The following is a 19,948-nucleotide window of genomic DNA, read 5'->3' as shown; positions in this document are numbered from 1 at the left end:
AAACCCCAGAGCCCAAGTTATAGCCTATGATGCACTTCAGTGAAAAGGTTTGAGTGTGAACAAACAGCAATAACAATCAACATTAAACCTTTCTATAGAAAGTTCACACAACAGGATTTTAGCCCTAATCTTCCCGGTGCATCCTCGTGTGGGACGATCACCATGTGTGAACTGTTAACAACCGATCCAGGAGCTGACTTTATCAAGAAATATCCCTGGAAAGCTGCATGTTACAGATTTAATATAATATGAAACAGTCCTGTTGTGTTGCTGTAGTAGATATCAATGTGACACATCAAACAAAAATGGTAAAAATGATGAAAACACATTGATCACAATCTGAAAATACAAAGGATACATAAAAAAAAATACATTTACTATGTTAATGATGTGAATTTGTCTTTTGAAAATCAACTGATCTAACTGATAGGAGAGATGATCAGAGGGGCAGAATTTTTACCTTTATTATTAAGATCAGTACTGAAGTATGGGTAGAGTTTCTGAGTGAAGCAGCAGCCAGTAAAGGAGTAGATAAGAGCTGCAGCATCAACGTCATAAAAGGAGACCAGACCCTCCTCATAATCCACAAACACCCCCACCTTCTCAGGCCGACACCTCAGAGAGAGACTGACTGAAGGGCCAGCGAGAGCATAGTGCTCATTTTTATTCCTCAAACATATCGTCCAGTATCCATTCTGAGGCCTCAGTGTGATGTTTCCCTTCGTGTTGATCGACTCTCTGACCACTCCTAAATCCCAGTCAGTCTTCTCTTTAACTTGAACCTCATAATAAAATCTTCCTGAAGAGAAACTCTGCTTTGCTAAGACACAGGGACATTTATCAAATCTCTCTGGGCTGTCTGGGAGATTCTTCTTTACATCACCATGTTTAACTTGTTTTCCATCATCAGACAGGATGAGATCAGGATGTGCTGTATCAGGATCGAGTGTCACATCCACTGCATACTGCTGGACCCTCTTCAGCTCGGCCTCAAACAGCTTCTTCATCTGTTTACTGAGCGTCTCCTCCAGCTGATTCACAGCTCTCACCACAGTCCCCTCATATGAAGGTGGACGGACGCTGACTCCTGTCCAGTTCTTGGTGGGTGGAGCAGCGTTCAGTGATGGGAAGCTCTGGGGGAGGTGGAGGTGGTCTGCAGACTGTGAGAGCTGCTCCACCTCAGAGCTTCTCTTCTCCAGCTCAGAGATTTCCTGTTCCAGCTCTTTGATGAAGCCTTCAGCCTGTTTCTCTGTCTCTCTCTGCTTCTCTTTGATGGTGTCGATGAGCTCGGCCTGGCTTCTCTCAACAGACTCCTTCAGAGCGCTGAAGATCTGAACACCAGCTGCTATCTCTCTGTCTGCATCTTTCTTACTGAGCTCCACTGAGCGCTTCATCTCCTGAATCTTCAGTCGTCTCTTCTGGATCATCTGCTGAATTTCAGCGTCTCTCTTCCCCAGCTTGGTCTTCCTTCCTTCATATTCTTTTTTCAGAGGAACAACATCATGTGTCTTGTGGTCTGAGATACTGCAGATCATGCAGACACACATCTGGTCGGTCTTACAGAACAGCTCCAGCAGTTTATCGTGCTTCGTACACATCCTGCCTTCCAGGTTCTCCTCAGGGTCAATCAGCTGATGTCTTTTCAGGCCTGACTTTGTCAGATGAGGCTCCAGGTGAGACTCACAGTAGGAGACCAGACACACCAGGCAGGACTTCAGGGCCTTCAGTTTGGTTCCAGTGCAGTCGTCACAGGGAACTTCTCCTGGTTTGGAAACTTGTTGCTCTGAGCTGCTGCTGCTGGCTTTCTGTTGAGCTGACTGTCTAAACTGAGCAGCCATCTCAGAGATGAACGTGTTGACCTGCAGCTTCGGTCTTGTGTCGAAAATGTCTTTACAGTTGAGACACTTGTGCGGGATGTTAACGCTCCAGTGTTTAGTGATGCAGGTTTTACAGAAGTTGTGTCCACATGGTGTGCTGACTGGATCAGTGAACACATCCAGACAGATGGAGCACAGAAACTGATCTTCAGTCAGCAGACAGCTGGCAGCAGACATGTTTACAGTCTGAGAATGAAAAGAAAAGAAAAACAGCTTTAAGACATTCATTTTGAATATTTAATGAGCTAAAATGTAACAATGATCGGTAGTTTTTTAGGAGAATCATCTTGAATTCAGTTGTTTTATTGCAGCAGGAGGACAGTTAGCTCCCGGCCCTTGTGTTCAGTGTTGACTTTGAGACCATCAATAAATTATTGTTGAAATGACACAATGCTGATGTTTGGTAATTTCCAATACTTTTATGTGGACTTGAAGGTAAATTAGAATTGATTGGTCTCATGTTGCACAAGTTTATTTATTTCTAATGTTTAATAAATTGACGTGGTTTAATTTTAAAGAAAATGTTCAGTTTTCTTTAATAGGGTCAATGAAATGTGACTCTGAATCAAAACCAAACTCAGAATCAGAATCAGAAATGCTTTATTGACAGTTACTCCTTCCAGAATGAAAAACATCACACTGTAGAAATAAACAAGATTTAAATAAAGAAAGATAATATCATACGAGTAATAAGGGATAAAACTTATATAGTATGAAAAATACATTTTAAAATCAAAAATTAAAAGTACTAAAATATATAAATAAAGATGTGTTATTACACTGGATAAGTAAGATGAATCTCATTATTGATTTGAATATCAAACTTAACATTTACCGTATTGACCCGAATATAGGACAAGGTTTTTTTCGATGAAAATTATGTGAAAAAGTGGGTTCGTCTCATAATCGGGTTCTAACCGTTGACACATGCTGATAGTTGTCTGGGTCGCTACACAACTGCAACAGCAGAGGGCGCCAGCTTATTGTAGAGACGTCACTGACACTGTGGCTGGGGTTATCTGTCAATCACAGCGGAGAAGAAGAAGTGACAGTAGATGAAAAATGGAGAGATGCTGTGATTTTACGGAGCAAAGTGGATCAAGTGTGGCAAGTTTACATTATCTTAAAATTAGCATCATAGCTCCACCTCAGATGGAGCTATGATGCTAATTTTAAGATAATGGAGATCAATGCAGCGGAGGCGCCAAACAACTGTCAGCCAGCCAAGAAATATGGATTTATATTTGGATATTTATCCTGTATTTGTTTTACTGAATAGTTTTAGGCAGCAGAAGAAAAATTGACATCTGTGTCTAAAGAGCTTCAGTGTCAGAGAGTCAGCTTGGAGGAGGAAGAGGAGGTCCAGAGAGAGAGGATGAAGATACAGAGAGCAGAGAATCAAACACATTAAATGTGCAGAAGAAGAGATGGAAGCCGCTCTGGACTGCAGGACACTCAAACTATTTCTCTCCAAAACTCCCACGACCACTGACGGATCTCAGGTGATGATATGCCCTGAGTGGAACTTCCTGTCAGAGTAGAGTTTAGGTTTTATGTTATCAGTGTAAATATTATAAGCTGTTCTGATTTATAAAGGCAGACAACAGTAACTACAGAAACACTGAGGCTGAGATAAAGAGTCCAAAGTTCAACTACTTATAAAAGTATTTTAATAAGGTGTTACACATCAGTTTTATACCTTTAAAGGCAATAAAACAACAGTCGCCTGAGGTCCGATACTGTCGTCTGTACTTTGGACATCCCAAAGGGCGTCTAAGCTAAGCTAGGCTAGTTAGATTCTAGCACGATGAGCGGTGATACTGTAACTAAACTAACTAAATCCAACAGTAGCAGAGAAAAAGCTCTGCTACTGTTGGATTTAGTTACTGTCTTCTGTGTGTGCAGTATGTGGTGTAACACACTCAATGACCAACATGTTGGAGCATCCACATTGATTTTTCAATAACAAGTCAGAAACACAAGTTTAACCAGCCGGAGTTCAGCCACTGTGGTTTGTTTTAACCTGTTTTGTACTTCTGGACACATTTACATGTTTTTATCACACGTCACACATTTTTATTTCATAATATTCTTAATATGAGGACACAAATATAAAAAAGTCAGATTCTGGTTTGAACTCATTTTCTACCTGATTATAAGTCAGGTCATTTTGTCTGTAGGTCAGTTTACTCACCAGTGTTTGCAGAGATTCTGCTGTTCAGTTGAGAAAAACCTGATGGATTCAGTTGAATTTTTCTTCAGAGAGAAACAGAGAGACTCATCCAGACTGCAGCTCTGCTGTCACTCAGACAAACTTTCTCTCTTGCTTCCTGCTGGAAATGTGACGTTGGAGCTGTCATGACTCTGGTTTTATGTCTTTGTATCTTGTCTTGTGTCTTGTTTTTCCATGCCCTCATGTGTCCTTTAAGTTCTCCTGTGTATTTTCCTATGTTCCCTCTGGCTCCCTCTGTCTATTGCTTTGTTCCCTTCATGTTCTCATGTGCTCCTCCCCTTCGTTATCTCACCTGTTGGTCCACCTCACCTGTTCCTCGTCTTGTCATCAGTGTTTGTGTATTTAGTCTCTGTGTTCCCTTCACTCCTTGTCTGGTCATTGTTCTTGTCAGCGTCTGTCTTTGTCCATGCTCCCGTCCATGCGCCTGCTCCTGTCTGATCCTTGTTCCCCACGGTATGTGTTTTGGATTTGAGTTTTGCATTTTGCCTTTTGATTTGAACTTTGCTCTTGATTTGAACTTTGTCTTGCTGTTTTTGGTTTCTACTTTGCCCTGCTTTAATTTGCTACTTTGCCTCTCGCCCCCCCCCCCCCCCGTTTTGCCTGCTTCTGTTCTTGTGTTCAGCTTTTAAATAAAGCTCGCCTTTTGTTTCCCCTAGCCTTGCCTCTTGTGTATAACTGCATTTGGGTCCACCTTCGCCTTTCCTTAGTCTTCCCTAAAACCCCGACCTGACAGGAGCTTTTCTCTCCTCAGAATTGCTCCTCCTCTCAGTGCAGCTCTGTAAGTGAGCTTTTATTGCCAAAACACTGACACAACTACAACTGATATGAGATATTAAAAAAAACTAAAGTCTGATGGCAGTTCAGTCATAATGTTTCAAACATCAACAAACTGTATTAGTTTTCTCTCCTTCAGGTAAAGATTAGTACGACAAAAATAATCTGGCTCAAAGTAAAAGTACTGATGCTAATGTCTCAGCTGTTTCAGGAGGCCTGAGATCTGAGCAATTTTATAAAATACATTTGAGAAAGTTAAATGCATCATATTGTGGCTGTCGATCAGAAAATGTTTGTAGTTTTTTGGGGTCATGTCATCTGATGAGATGATGGATTACATCAAGTCCCTCTACGGGTTCAGAATGTAGACAGTTACCTGAAACAAAGTGATTTTGTTTCAGGTAACTTTTCAGGCCTGACTTTGTCAGATGAGGCTCCAGGTGAGTCTCACAGTAGGAGGCCAGACACACCAGGCAGGACTTCAGGGCCTTCAGTTTGGTTCCAGTGCAGACGTCACAGGGAACTTCTCCTGGTTTGGAAACTTGTTGCTCTGAGCTGCTGCTGCTGGCTTTCTGTTGAGCTGACTGTCTGAACTGAGCAGCCATCTCAGAGATGAACGTGTTGACCTGCAGCTTCGGTCTCGTGTAGAAAACCTCTTTACAGTTGTGACACTTGTACGGAATGTGAATACCCCAGTGTTCAGTGATGCAGGTTTTTGTTTTTGAGCCAATTGTTAAGATGTGCAGCCTTCAAAATTAGTAGCACAGTCCAAGAACTTGTAGGGACAACTTGGCTTTCTTTTTCCAATAGAAAAAGCAGTCTTACTACGGATTTAGAAGCAGCGATATTCATGTCAGCGTCCTCTCACATCCGGGATGCCATGGTGATTATGTGTGTGTTATGTGTGGTGATTACACCTAAGTGATGGCCAGAATACAGAGAAAATTACACAACTCTAATATGAGCTGTGGTTGTCAATGACTTTTGTCAGAATTGTCACGTATTCAGTGTCTGATCAACTGAGACAGCTCGTTACACTGTCAGGTTCTGGACTGCACTGTGAGTGAAGGAGGCTCAGACATGAAAAAGAGATTTAATAATAAAAGTTAAGGCTGGTAACGTTGAACTGGGCTTAGATAGCATAGCATAGCACGGCTAAGCACAGGACTTTAAACTCTGGTTAATTTAATGCCTACGTGTTCAATTTATGTTTTGTTGTTTGGGTATTATTGTGATCTCAGGTCAGGTTATCAGTAGTTTGCTTTGAAACGCATAGAACTAACCATCTTCTATAACCTGGCATCATGTCACACACGCACATGCACAGACACACACGCACACACACATTTCTCGAGCCTGGAGCATATCACTCCCACATGTGATGTCAGTGATGTCAGGCGTGTTCGTTTGTTTGAGATTTGAGAATAGACAGACTATAAGAGAAGACAGACTATGACATACTGTTAACTATTTATTAAGAATTGTATCATTAAGGAAAAGCAAAAGCTCGATCGATCAAGGACCTTTTCTGTTTGAAAAATCGCAGCAAAGCTGTTACTGCAACCAGTCGCCCAGAAGAAGATGCACAATTTCAGTGTACAATACATAATAAGGTTTCAGTTACAACGAATGTGTGAATTGTCATTGGTCAAACAAATAGATAAGATGAATAGCTTTAATTGGTCAAGTAGATAAAAATAGGTGGGGAGGAACTGTGACTTAGCCCTCCCATCAGGGTCATAAAGAAAATGTGTGAATCCTAACAGTGACCACCATTGTTTCTTTGTTCTGCCAGACACACACACAAAAATACACACATAACTATAGGACATGTTAGTTAGATTGTGCGTTTTCATCTTTGTGTTGATGAAAATACTTTTGAACCTTTCTGCTGTCTATTTAATGTTATACAAGAGTGAATGTTGCCAACCTCTACTCTGTCAAGAACTCTGTCTTGAAATCCTTCAAACATTACTAGCTGGTATGGTAAATTTGGTTGTAGTTATTAAGTTAATAATTAATCAGTTATAAAGTTTAGTTTAGTATATTTTTATGAGACTGATTTAGTAAATTTGCTGTTTTCCCTTCTTCAAGGGTGGTGCCCTGAGATGATCTGATGTAAACTAGATCATATTATTTATCATACTTAATAGTTATCCCTGATAATCATTCATTATTATTGATAGCCAAATTTAACCTGAAACTCCCTTTTAATGTTGCATAAACACAACTTAATTATGCCTCGTGTAATGCTAGGCCCATCATAATGGTACCCCGTGTGAGGCATCCACATAACGGTGCCCTGTGTGAATAAGTGTACTGTTGGCATCATTCTTGTGTGCAATATTAATTTCAATATCATTTTTATAGTTTGTGACAAAGTTGATGAGGATCAACACTGATTATGTTTATAATGACCCGGTTAGAGGACTGAGATCAGCACACAGAGATGCATTGCAGCGCTCTTCCTCCTCCTCCAGTTATTAATGAATCAGACACAAGAAAATTTTCTTTTTGCTTTTTTTATTTGATTCATTCACTTGCCTTTTTGAATATTTGCTGACTGATGTAATGAAATGACAACTTCTGCCATCATCTGACGCTGCTCACTGGTGCTGATGGTAGGACATGTAGTTATTTTACAGAAATAAGCGCTATTTAGAAGAGTTTACATTCAATATTAAGGACTTAATATCATTAGATTTGTGTTTAATAAGATTTCTGAGTGGAGTTCTGTGTGAAAGACAGCCACCAACCACACATGCTTTTCAGCAGCAGTAGTTTCCAGGAGCTGGTGCTGGTGGAGAACACCAAACTCAGCGAGCAGTACTTCAGTGCTGTGCAGAAGTTTGTGGTGTTTGACCTCGGCCTGACTCTACTGCCAGTCAGCGGGCAGACCGAGGCCTCGCAGCTCATCACTCAGATTGTAAGTAACCAGAACAAAACAATAAACCTGCAATCAATACCAGTTTGATTTGGTGACACTATCAAATGTGTTGATTCAAGTTTGTTAAATGCATTGGTAGAATGTCTGTGATTCAGTCAGTGTCCTCTGTTCTCTTTGCTAATGCAGCGTTTTGTGTTTGACATTTATAGGCTTCATAGTCTTCACAGTTTGGAAAATGCTTATTTTTTTACTGTTTTAAAAGAAAAGAGAAATGTGATGAAATGAGGATATAATTGTTAAAAAATGCTTGACTTGCAACATAATCTTGAGTTGAGGCAAACAGATTTCTGTACCCGACTCTCCTTAGGGAGAACCCCTTCAGGAGGAGGAATTCAATTCAGCTGCTGGACCCGCTGGTTCTGGCTCTGGTCCAGCAGGTCCCTGGGGTTGGCAGGGTCAAAGCTCTGGCCCTGCTTCAGCACTTCTCCAGCATCCAGCAGCTCTGCAACGCCGCCCCCACTGAGCTGGAGCCCATCGTGGATCAAGCTGCTGCTCAGCAAAACCATCGCTCATGACCATAGGTGAGGGTAGGGACGAAGATTGACCGGTAGATCGAGAGCTTTGCCTTTCGGCTCAGCTCCCTTTTCGTCACAACCGTGCGGTGAAGCGCATGCAACACCGCACCCGCTGCTCCGACTCTCCTGTCAATCTCATGCCCCATCATCCCCTCACTCGTGAACAAAACCCCGAGGTACTTGAACTCCTTCACTTGGGGCAAGGACACATTCCCCACCTGGAGTAGGCAATCCACCGGTTTCCTACTGAGAACCATGGCCTCAGATTTAGAGGTGCCGATCATCATCCCTGCCGCTTCACACTCAGCTGCGAACTGATCCAATGAGCGTTGTAGATCTACAGCCGATGATGCCATCAAGACCACATCATCCGCAAAAAGCAGTGATGCGATCTTAAGGTCACCGACCTGTAAGATATTTCAGTCTGGACCAAAGTGAAGAACCAATAGACCGACCTGCGGTTCATAGAGCTAACATGGCTAAAAATAGAGAGCTGACTTTGGTTTGGTGATTTGACCGCTGACTTCACTGGCAAGTGTGCCTTTTTTTTGTTTGTTTTGTAATTTTGCACTCTGCACTTTTGCACCCACACTAAATAAATATCAGTCAGTTGCATTTAAATCAACCTCCTGTTTTATATTGGCATTCAGTGAGCTTGTCAACTCAAGTCGGTCTCAGAACAGATGTTTGTTTTTTTTATCACATGATTTTGTCATCATTAGAAAAAACATCCTTTGTTTTTCCATCTTAAATTATGAATCAACAACAAAATTAACTAATCAGACACAATTAAAACTTAATGTAGCTTTTATTTAAAATGAAAAAGAGAAGAGCTAGACAGAAAAATACTTTTGTCTTCTTCATGAACTTTTATTCAAGAGTTTGTGGCAGTATGAAACACTTATTACTTATACATTCAGACAGATTTTGAAGGCATGACCAGTGACACTCCTACAATCTGAGTGGCCATCCCTCCCCAACTGTTTATTGCTGATCCAAAACATCCAAAGTAATTGACTTGTTATCAGTTTACCCTGTAATATAAGGTTTTCTGTATTGTGTAATTCAGGCGAGTCCTCATAAGTTAATTTCGATTGAACCCAGCGTTTCCATGATGCTTTTTTTTTTTGGTGTTTAGCGTCAAGCAGTTAATCAATTAATGGCCTTTGGATCTGATTTATGAGCTTAGATAAAGGTCCTATTTGTTTTTCATTGTAAATATTATACCTGACTGTAAAGGTTCTGCAAAAAAGGAGACTGACCAACAACAGTTATGTGTATGTGTAAAAATTGATTTATGTTTTTGCCTATTAAAACACTAAAGCACATTTAAAATTATGTGTGCAATGTGTAAAATCATTTGGTTATTTTGACATCCCATAGCCTATGATGCACTTCTTATATACACAATGATTAGACGGTGATCAAACAGCAACACAAATCAAGTCTTTCTATAGAATGTTCACACAACAGGATTTTAGCCCTGATCTTCCCGGTGCATCCCTGTATGAGACGATAAACATGTGTGAACTGTTCACTGATCCAGGAGTTGACTTTTAGCAGAGAAAAGTAATATTAACACATTTCTGAAAGGATTTCATTGATATTATTCAATTTACTATATCAAGAAATGCGTTACCACCCAACCTCAGAGTCAACAATGTCATATGCAACATCAAATATGTGATTGAGTACACATCAAATATCCCTGGAAAGCTTTATGTTTTCAAACTTAATATAATATCAAATAGTGATGGTGCATTGTTGTAGTAAATATCAAAGTGACACATTAAACAAAACCATTTATGGTAAAAAATTATAAAAACACATTGATCACAATCTGAAAAAAACAAAGGATACATCAGAAAAAATACATTCACTATGTTGATGATGTGAATCTTTCTTTTGAAAATCAACTGATTATCTAATCTAACTGACAAGAGAGATGATCAGAGGAGCAGAATTTTTACCATCATTATTAAGACATGGACAGAAGAATGGGTAGAGTTTCTTTGTGAAGCAGCAGCCAGTAAAGGAGTAGATAAGAGCTGCAGCATCAACGTCATAAAAGGAGACCAGACCCTCCTCATAATCCACAAACACCCCCACCTTCTCAGGCTGACACTTCAGAGAGAGACGGACTGGAGGGTCAGTAAGAGCATAGTACTCATTTTTATTCCTCAAACCTATCCTCCAGTAACCATCCTGAGGAGATGCTGTGATTGATCCCTTCCTGTTGATCGACTCTCTGGCCACTCCTAAATCCCAATCAGTCTTCTCTTTAACTTGAACCTCATGATAAAATCTTCCTGAAGAGAAACTCTGCTTTGCTAAGACACAGGGACATTTATCAAACCTCTCTGGGTTGTCTGGGAGATTCTTCTTTACATCACCATGTTTAACTTGTTTTCCATCATCAGACAGGATGAGTTTGGGATGTGCTGTATCAGGATCGAGTGTCACATCCACAGCATACTGCTGGACCCTCTTCATCTTAGGCAGCTTCTTCATCTGTTTACTAAGCGTCTCCTCCAGCTGACTCAAAGCTCTCACCATAGTCTCCTCATATACAGGTGGAGGGATGCTGACTCCTGTCCAGTCCTTGGTGGGTGGAGCAGTGTTCAGTGATGGGAAGCTTTGGAGGAGGTTAGAGAGTTTCCAAAACTGCAAAGGGCTTCTCTTCTTCACCTCAGAGATTTTTATCATGTTCAGTGATGGGAAGCTTTGGACGAGGTGGAGGTGGTCTTCAGACTGTGAGAGCTGCTCCACCTCAGAGCTTCTCTTCTCCAGCTCAGAGATTTCCTGTTCCAGCTCTTTGATGAAGCCTTCAGCCTGTTTCTCTGTCTCTCTCTGCTTCTCTTTGATGGTGTCGATGAGCTCGGCCTGGCTTCTCTCAATAGACTTCTTCAGAGCGCTGAAGATCTGAACACCAGCTGCTATCTCTCTGTCTGCATCTTTCTTACTGAGCTCCACTGAGCGCTTCGTCTGCTGAATCTTCAGTCGTCTCTTCTGGATCATCTGCTGAATTTCAGCGTCTGTCTTCCCCAGCTCGGCCTTCTTTCCTTCATATTCTTCTTTCAGAGGAACAACAGAATGTCTCTGGTGGTCTGAAATACTGCAGAGCATGCAGACACACATCTGGTCGGTCTTACAGAACAGCTCCAGCAGTTTATCGTGCTTCGTACACATCCTGCCTTCCAGGTTCTCCACAGGGTCGATCAGCTGATGTCTTTTCAGGCCTGACTTTGTCAGATGAGGCTCCAGGTGAGTCTCACAGTAGGAGGCCAGACACACCAGGCAGGACTTCAGGGCCTTCAGTTTGGTTCCAGTGCAGTCGTCACAGGGAACTTCTCCTGGTTTGGAAACTTGTTGCTCTGAGCTGCTGCTGCTGGCTTTCTGCTGAGCTGACTGTCTGAACTGAGCAGCCATCTCAGAGATTAAATTATTGACCTGCAGTTTCGGTCTCATGTTGAAAACTTCTTTACAGTTGGGACACTTGTACGGGACATTAATATCCCAGTGTTGAGTGATGCAGGTTTTACAGAAGTTGTGTCCACATGGTATGGCGACCGGATCAGTGAACACATCCAGACAGATGGAGCACAGAAACTGATCTTCAGTCAGCAGACAGCTGGCAGCAGACATGTTGACAGTCTGAAGACAAGTGAGAAAAAAACAAAACTATAATTACATTTTGTGATTGTTTTATACATTCAAACTATGCTTAGTGGAAAATATATTACACCTAACTGAGCGCCAGAATACAGAGAAAATGACACAACTCTAATATGAGCTGTGGTTGTCAATGAATTTTGTCAGAATCATCATGTATTCAGTGTTTGATTAACTAAGACAGCTCATTCCAAAGCCAGGTTCTGGACTGCAGTGGGACTGAAGGAAGTTCAAAAAGAGATTCAATAAGAAAAGTTAAGGACACACAAACTATGTGGGAGAGAGAAGCAGGAGGAGGTGGAGATGTATGGGAACACAGATTGTAAAGTTGTGCTTGATAAAATAAACAGCAACTTTTCGCCATCATTTTCGATTTACAGCACTTTTTGCAAACTTTGTGATATTTACTTCTCTTGTAAAATATATAATTTCATCGTTAAGTATGACAAAAAAATCTAAATCTTAATGTTAAATATTAAATCTTGATGTTGAATGTTAAATCTACATATAAATGTTAAATTTCAATATAAATGCTAAATGTTCAATCTAAATGTTAAATCTAAATCTGAATGTTGAATCTGAATGTTAAATCTAAATCCAAATCTAAACTTACTGTTCAATCTAAATGTCTCAAGTGAAACTACTGTCACCGAAATTACCAAAATAAAAGCTCATTGACGCAAACAAGCACTATCTGCAGTCTCCTTCGAGTAGTCAGATGGATGATGAAGATGATTGCGCTGCACTGTTATTCACGTCTCCTCACCGTGCTCTCATGTTGCCTGTCATCATGTCCAGCGGCTTAGCTGGAAACATTGGTAGGGCCGTTTTGGCGGCAATACAGATGTTCAGCAATGCGTCAGCAACAACAGCGACAGTAGCCCTTTTGCCTGAGTTGCCGCATTATTGCCGCAGCGGTGGTTCACCAATTCTACTCTGCTGTTTGTTCACACAGAGCCAAGCAGCTTGATGTTTGATGGGTTAGGGTCTCAATCCCAACACATTATAGCAGCATCCATATGATTTGTAAACAGTCAGCGGGTACATGTTTAGATTGACAGGAGGCTCAGGAGACTCTTTAGGAGCAGCAGTGCCAGCTTTCTGTTTGAATTACACAGCAGAGAATTGGCGAACCGCCACTGTGGCGATAATGCTGTGTCTCTGTGTAAAAAGGGCTCGCGACAGCTACAGCATCCACCACAGTAGAGAAACCACGGCACTCGGTTGCTTTTGTTTTGTTACTTCTGGTGACAGGCAGCATGAATTTCCATATTATCTAAATATTTAGTTCACCTGTGACATTTATATTTAACATTTATATTTATATTAAACATTTATATTCAAATGTAATATTAGCATTTATATTTAAATTTAACATTTAGATTTAATATTTGCATTTAGATTTAAAATTTATACTTAACATTCATATTTAACATATACATTTATATTTAACGTTTAACATTTATATTTATATTTAACATTTAGATTTAACATTTAACATTTATATTAGTGTACAACATTTAGCATTTAACATTTTGACGTATATTTAACACTTATATATATGTATTTAACATTTAGATTTAGATTTAAATTCAGCATTTAGATGTAATACTTAACATTTAGATTTAGATTTTTAATTTATATTTACCACTGACATTATATTTTTACAAGAGAAGTGAATATCACAAAGTTCACAAATATTGCTGCTAATCTGGTTAAAAGTAACATTTTACAATTCAGATATGTTTCCCAAACGTGGTTTGTTGCTAAATGTGGTGAAAAGTTGCGGTTTATTTTTGCATGTGCAAATTTACAATAGGCGCCCAATAGAGATATCGATGTTTATGGATAAAAGCAACCCAGTACACCAACAGCCCTGTCTTTCTACACTGAGTTTGATAGTGATCAATAATCAGTAAAGATGATGACTACAACTCCGTTTGACTGTATATGAGCAAAATGCTCAATTGAACCGGAGCAGGAGGAGGACGAGCGCTGCGGTGCATCTCTGTGTGCGTAATGTAACCGGACAGGACTATCATGGTTATTAACAGGGTGGGTGGCAGAAATAATTCACCTTTAATGAGGAACATTAACAATATAACCTGCAGCCATCAGAAACTTTAAGTGTCTCCCCCTTGAGAAAGAAGACGCGTGAGTTTAGGAGACAGAGTTTAACTTCCTCGATTATGTAAATCTCCATCACTGCTGTTTCCTCTGGAGAGGATCCTCTGTACTGTCCCGTTTATAACTACAGGTTTAGTTTTGCTGCTACAGTGACATTACTATGTGCAAAGGAAAATGATTGAAAGCAGCCTCTCTCATCATTAAAACTCAGTGTACACGCGTTGTGAACCTGCCTATGAAGGTGCATCTCACTATATGAATACTGAGCCTCTGTTAGCAGGTAAAACATTGCGACATTCAGTTTAGATCAAGGGCCCATCTTACAACTGCAAACTCTCTCTGCTGCTCTGATCTCATCTCAGTTTGAGCCCGTCAGTCTAAAACCAGCACCGACACTTCAGCTGGCAGAGATGGGAACTGATGCTGGAGGATGGCTGCAGGTTATATTGTTAACATGTTCCTCTTTAAAGATGAATTATTCACCTACACGACCCTACCCGCTATTAATCACGATGATAGTCTGTATGTCCGGTCAGAGGACTCAGATCTGCGCACAGCATTACGCACACAGAGACGCACGGCAGCGCTCCTCCTCCTGCTCGTCCTCCTCCTCCAGTGAAACGGAGTATTTTGCTCTTATACAGTCAAACAGCATTGTTGTCATCATCTTTATTGATTATTGATCACTATCCAACTCCATGTAGAAAGACAGGACTGTGACTAACTGTGCTGGGCTGCTTTAATCCGGCCATCGTTATGTCTTGTGTGGCAGCAATACGCTTTGCATTGAGTCTGTAGGTCAGTGTACTCACCGGTGTTTGCAGAGATTCTGCTGCTTAGTTGAGAAAACTCTGATGGATTCAGTTGAAAACAGAGAGACTCGTCTGGACTGCAGCTCTGCTCTCACTAAAGTTTTGATTACGATTCAGAAAACATGACGCAGCTTTTATACCTCCAGTGTTGCTCCTCCTCTCAGTGTTTCATTGACTCGTTAGGAAACGCCCTGACTGCAACAACAAGATACAGCAGCCAAACAAACGTACAACTGCAATAGATGACTTAAGGACAGAGGTCAGTGGAGGATATTCAGGAACATCCTGTATGTTCAGACCAACAGGCTGCAGAGCTCCTCTACAGTCCCACAGACACTCCAATGTTCAGCTCACTGTTGAGTCTCAAACTTCACTTTTCTGCTGCTTTTCAAACTGTTCGATCTTTTCTCTGACAGATTTCGCACAGATTACAGGAGCAGACTGACAAAAACGTGTTTTAAAGTGAGATGGAGAATCCCTCTGATTGGACCACAGCAGAAGATTAATACCTTCTCTGTGACTCGCTTTAATAAGTAGCTGAAATCCAATTTTTCTTTTAAGAAAATGTGTTTTTATGTGACAGTAAAGTGGCTGATTTAAAAATGATTAACAGAAAAAAAGAAAAAAACATCAGTGACATCAGTACGGAAGCGCATTGCATTCACTGGATAAAAAAAAAATCAGACACCTTATCTCGTAATTATGAGAAAAGATCTCGTAATTACGAGAAAAGATCTCGTAATTATGAGATCAGGATCTCGTAATTATGAGAAAAGATCTCGTAATTATGAGAAAAGATCTCGTAATTACGAGATCCGATTCTCGTAATTATGAGAAAAGATCTCGTAATTACGAGGTCATACTTTTACAGTAAATACTCCCGGTAATAAACTGAAGGTTACGGAAGTACGGAAGCGCATTGCATTCACTGGATAAACAAAAAATCAGACACCTTATCTCGTAATTATGAGAAAAGATCTCGTAATTACGAGAAAAGATCTCGTAATTATGAGATCAGGATCTCGTAATTATGAGAAAAGATTTCGTAATTTTGAGATCATACTTTTACAGTAAATACTCCCGGTAATAAACTGAAGGTATCACGAAGGTATCCGGATTTCAAAGTAAAGGACGACATGAGAAAAAACAACAACAACAAAACATTGTTTCCATAAGTAGTTCAAGATTTATAAACTGCTGGATTTAGCACTTCCTAGACTACTTGCATGCATAATATGAAGTACTTTTACTGTGTACTTTTCGAGTAATCCTGTGTCAAAATCCTTAATAGAGAAAAAGAATAAGGACATTTCGCCCAACTTTTATGTGTTATTAAAAAACGTATTTTCTATTAGTAGACCAAGATTCATATACTGCTGAACTAAGTACTCCCTATACTTGTGTAACTATAGTACTTCATGTACTTCTACTGTGTACTATTTAAGTAATCCTCTGTCAAAATCCTTATCCTCGTATGCTTCATGGGTCTGACTGAGACTGCAGTCTGACCCACACAGTCACCACCAGCCACTCATCAGAGCGGCTTCAGTACGATTACCGTAAATGTTATTCACAATCAACGACGCACCTTTCCTTATCTCATAATTACGAGATCTTTTCTCATAATTACGAGATCAGGATCTCGTAATTACGAGATAAGGCGACTATTTTTTTTTTATCAAGTGAATGCAATGCGCTTCCGTACATCAGAGAACTTGAACCAGTTAGATTTCATTGTTCTCCTGCCTTCGTGTAATCTGCTTTAGTATCAGACTGGAGTTCTTTATTAAGAGCAGGTCCTCATGTGGACACAGGCTGCAGTTTGTTATGAGCTCCACTAGAGGGCGTCCTCAGACCTCTGATCTAGTTCATATCAGCTGTTCAAACCTTCAATAACACGACATCATCTCACACTACCAGCTGTCTCAGGTGTGATGGAGGATTGGAGCTCATCAGCTCAAGTCAGTCTGAGAACAGCTGAATAGAATATTATTTTTCTATTTTATTCATAGGGAAAATTAAAATCAAATGAGATCTTGCTCATTCATACATTTTTTGATAGGATGCAGCTCTTCTTATATTTACAATGATCAGACAATAAAAAGGTTAAACGCAACATGTAAACGTTTCATATATCTGAGTACATTGTTTTCTGATGATTTAACAGTGTTGAAGGCAGGTTATGTAGTTATTAGAATAAATGAGACTACATTAGATAATATGAAGTCGTGCTAGTGTATTGTTTTAGTAATATCAAAATGACACATCAAAGAAAAACATTTATGGTGAAAAGAAGTAAATGATGTGAATCTTTCTTTCGAAAATCAAATGGTTGCTCTAAAAAGTCTCACTGACTGGAGAGATCATCAGAGGAGCAGAGTTTTTACCACCGCCGCTAACACATGGACTAAAGAATGGGTAGAGTTTCTGAGTGAAGCAGCAGCCAGTAAAGGAGTAGATAAGAGCTGCAGCATCAAAGTCATAAAAGGAGACCAGACCCTCCTCATAATCCACAAACACCCCCACCTTCTCAGGCCGACGCTTCAGAGAGAGACGGATTGAAGGGTCAGCAGGAGCATAGTACTCATTTTTATTCCTCAAACCTATCGTCCAGTAACCATCCTGAGGACGCTGTGTGATTACTCCCTTTCTGTTGATCAACTCTCTGGCCACTCCTAAAGTCCAGTGAGTTTTCCCTTTAACTTGAACCTCATAATAAAATCTTCCTGAAGAGAAACTCTGCTTTGCTATGACATAAATGCAAGGATCAAATCTCTCTGGGTTGTCTGGGAGTTTCTTCTCTACATAACCACAGCTAACTTGTTTTCCATCATCAGACAGGATGAGTTTGGGATGTGCTGTATCAGGATCGAGTGTCACATCCACTGCATACTGCTGGACCCTCTTCAGCTCGACCTTCTTCATCTGGTTACTGAGCGTCTCCTCCAGCTGATTCACAGCTCTCACCACAGTCCCCTCATATGAAGGTGGACGGATGCTGACTCCTGTCCAGTCCTTGGTGGGTGGAGCAGCGTTCAGTGATGGGGAGCTTTGGAGGAGGTGGAGGTGGTCTTCAGACTGTGAGAGCTGCTCAACCTCAGAGCTTCTCTCCTCCAGCTCAGAGATTTCCTGTTGCAGCTCTTTGATGAAGCCTTCAGCCTGTTTCTCTGTCTCTCTCTGCTTCTCTTTGATGGTGTCGATGAGCTCGGCCTGGCTTCTCTCAACAGACTCCTTCAGAGCGCTGAAGACCTGAACACCAGCTGCTATCTCTCTGTCTGCATCTTTCTTACTGAGCTCCACTGAGCGCTTCATCTCCTGAATCTTCAGTCGTCTCTTCTGGATCATCTGCTGAATTTCAGCGTCTGTCTTCCCCAGCTCGACCTTCTTTCCTTCATATTCTTCTTTCAGAGGAACAACAGAATGTCCCTGGTGGTCTAAAACAGTGCAGAGCATGCAGACACACATCTGGTCGGTCTTACAGAACAGCTCCAGCAGTTTATCGTGCTTCGTACACATCCTGCCTTCCAGGTTCTCCACAGGGTCGATCAGCTGATGTCTTTTCAGCTGTTTAGCTGTCAGGTGAGGCTCCAGGTGAGTCTCACAGTCGGAGGCCAGACACACCAGGCAGGACTTCAGGGCCTTCAGTTTGGTTCCAGTGCAGACGTCACAGGGAACTTCTCCTGGTTTGGAAACTTGTTGCTCTGAGCTGCTGCTGCTTACTTTCTGTTGAGCTGACTGTCTGAACTGAGCAGCCATCTCAGAGATGAACGTGTTGACCTGCACCTTCGGTTTCGTGTAGAAAATGTCTTTACAGTTGGGACACTTGTACGGAACATTAACACTCCAGTGTTGAGTGATGCAGGTTTTACAGAAGTTGTGTCCACATGGTATGGTGACTGGATCAGTGAACACATCCAGACAGATGGAGCACAGAAACTGATCTTCAGTCAGCTGACAGCTGGCAGCAGACATGTTTACAGTCTGTGAATGGAAAGTGAAAGTGATGTGTTGTTTAGTCATAAAAACAAAAAGCTAGATTAATGATACTGAATTATTTAGTCCTTTTGTAGATAAGCGAAAGTTTCATCTGAAGCCAGATAATAAAAACAACAGAACCTCCTGTTGGAGCAGAGTTGAGGTTTTGTGTTAATGGTTGTTGAAATACAGTCAATATCAGTGATGTGCACAAGGGGGGGGCAGGGGTCAGTCGCCCCCCCTTGTGGCCCAATTGTTGAAAAACGCGTGCTAAAGTGCCCTCCTGGGAGCCAAAACGCGTGCTAAAGTGCCCTCCTGGGAGCCAAAACGTGTGCTAAAGTGCCCTCCTGGGAGCCAAAACATGTGCCAAAGTGCCCTCTTGGTTGGCAAAACACACTAAACTGCCCCCTTGGCTGGTTGAAACATGATAAACTGCCCTCTTGGGAGCCAAAACACGTGCTAAAGTGCCCTCTTGGGAGCCAAAACACGTGCTAAAGTGCTCTCTTGGGAGCCAAAACGCACGCTAAAGTGCCCTTCTTTTCGCCCCTGCCCTTCAAAAAGTCTGCGCACGTCACTTGTCAATATTATCAGCTGAACTCACCAGATCCTGCTGTGTTGCCGAGAAAGGCTTGACTGAGTCAGTTTTCTTTCTAGAGAAACGGAAAGACGAGTCTCGACGGCTGTTTCTCTGCCGAATGTTTAGTTTCATTTGCTGAATGTGATTTTAAAGTTGTGTGTTTTTTCAGTGTTGCTCCGCCTCTTTCTGCTCTGCTGGTTTTGTTGCATTTCAGGTTCAGCTTGATTACTGACATATTTGGGCACAAGATCTATTCTGATACAACACACTGAAGGCTTCGAGGACAGTCTGTGTTAACAGGAGTCTTTTTACTTCATGTTGTTCACATTTTTTCTTGTACAACAGAGGTCAATCCAGGACATGCAACAAAATACTAGACCAGGCTACAATTCTCTTTACAGCCTCTCCTCAAGCCAAAAACAACCCCAACATCCACTCA

General features: G+C 41.1%; 2 protein-coding genes across 4 annotated transcripts; both read right to left on the bottom strand.

Moving 5' to 3' along the window:
* Window positions 1-42: 42 nt before the first annotated feature.
* Window positions 43-15,070, bottom strand: LOC115587067 (zinc finger protein RFP-like). 3 transcript variants are annotated; one of them, XM_030426664.1, is made up of 3 exons: window positions 14,958-15,062; window positions 11,053-12,000; window positions 43-1,115 (listed from the first exon to the last, which is right to left on the bottom strand). In XM_030426664.1, exons 2-3 carry the CDS (start codon window positions 11,989-11,991, stop codon window positions 420-422), a joined length of 1,635 nt encoding a protein of 544 aa, XP_030282524.1. In that variant the 5' UTR covers window positions 11,992-12,000; window positions 14,958-15,062; the 3' UTR covers window positions 43-419. The 3 variants fall into 3 exon arrangements, with proteins under 3 accessions (XP_030282524.1, XP_030282525.1, XP_030282526.1); XM_030426665.1 differs by lacking the exon at window positions 11,053-12,000 and having other exon boundaries at window positions 43-2,063; window positions 14,958-15,070; XM_030426666.1 differs by lacking the exons at window positions 11,053-12,000; window positions 14,958-15,062 and adding an exon at window positions 4,072-4,213 and having other exon boundaries at window positions 43-2,063.
* A 2,068-nt stretch (window positions 15,071-17,138) lies between these two features.
* On the bottom strand, window positions 17,139-18,929 carry LOC115587066 (zinc finger protein RFP-like). The gene has a single exon (XM_030426663.1). It carries the CDS (start codon window positions 18,927-18,929, stop codon window positions 17,295-17,297), a length of 1,635 nt encoding a protein of 544 aa, XP_030282523.1. The 3' UTR covers window positions 17,139-17,294.
* Between the last annotated feature and the right edge of the window lie 1,019 nt (window positions 18,930-19,948).

The sequence above is a fragment of the Sparus aurata genome, chromosome 8 (assembly GCF_900880675.1).
Source record: "Sparus aurata chromosome 8, fSpaAur1.1, whole genome shotgun sequence".
Lineage (NCBI taxonomy): Eukaryota > Metazoa > Chordata > Actinopteri > Spariformes > Sparidae > Sparus > Sparus aurata.
Note: the sequence above shows the minus strand (reverse complement) of the source record. Positions and strands in the feature narration are given on the sequence as shown.

Coding starts and splice junctions, on each gene's coding strand:
- LOC115587067 (XM_030426665.1), bottom strand. CDS start 2,054: ATGTCTGCTGCCAGCTGTCTGCTGACTGAAGATCAGTTTCTGTGCTCC.
- LOC115587066 (XM_030426663.1), bottom strand. CDS start 18,929: ATGTCTGCTGCCAGCTGTCAGCTGACTGAAGATCAGTTTCTGTGCTCC.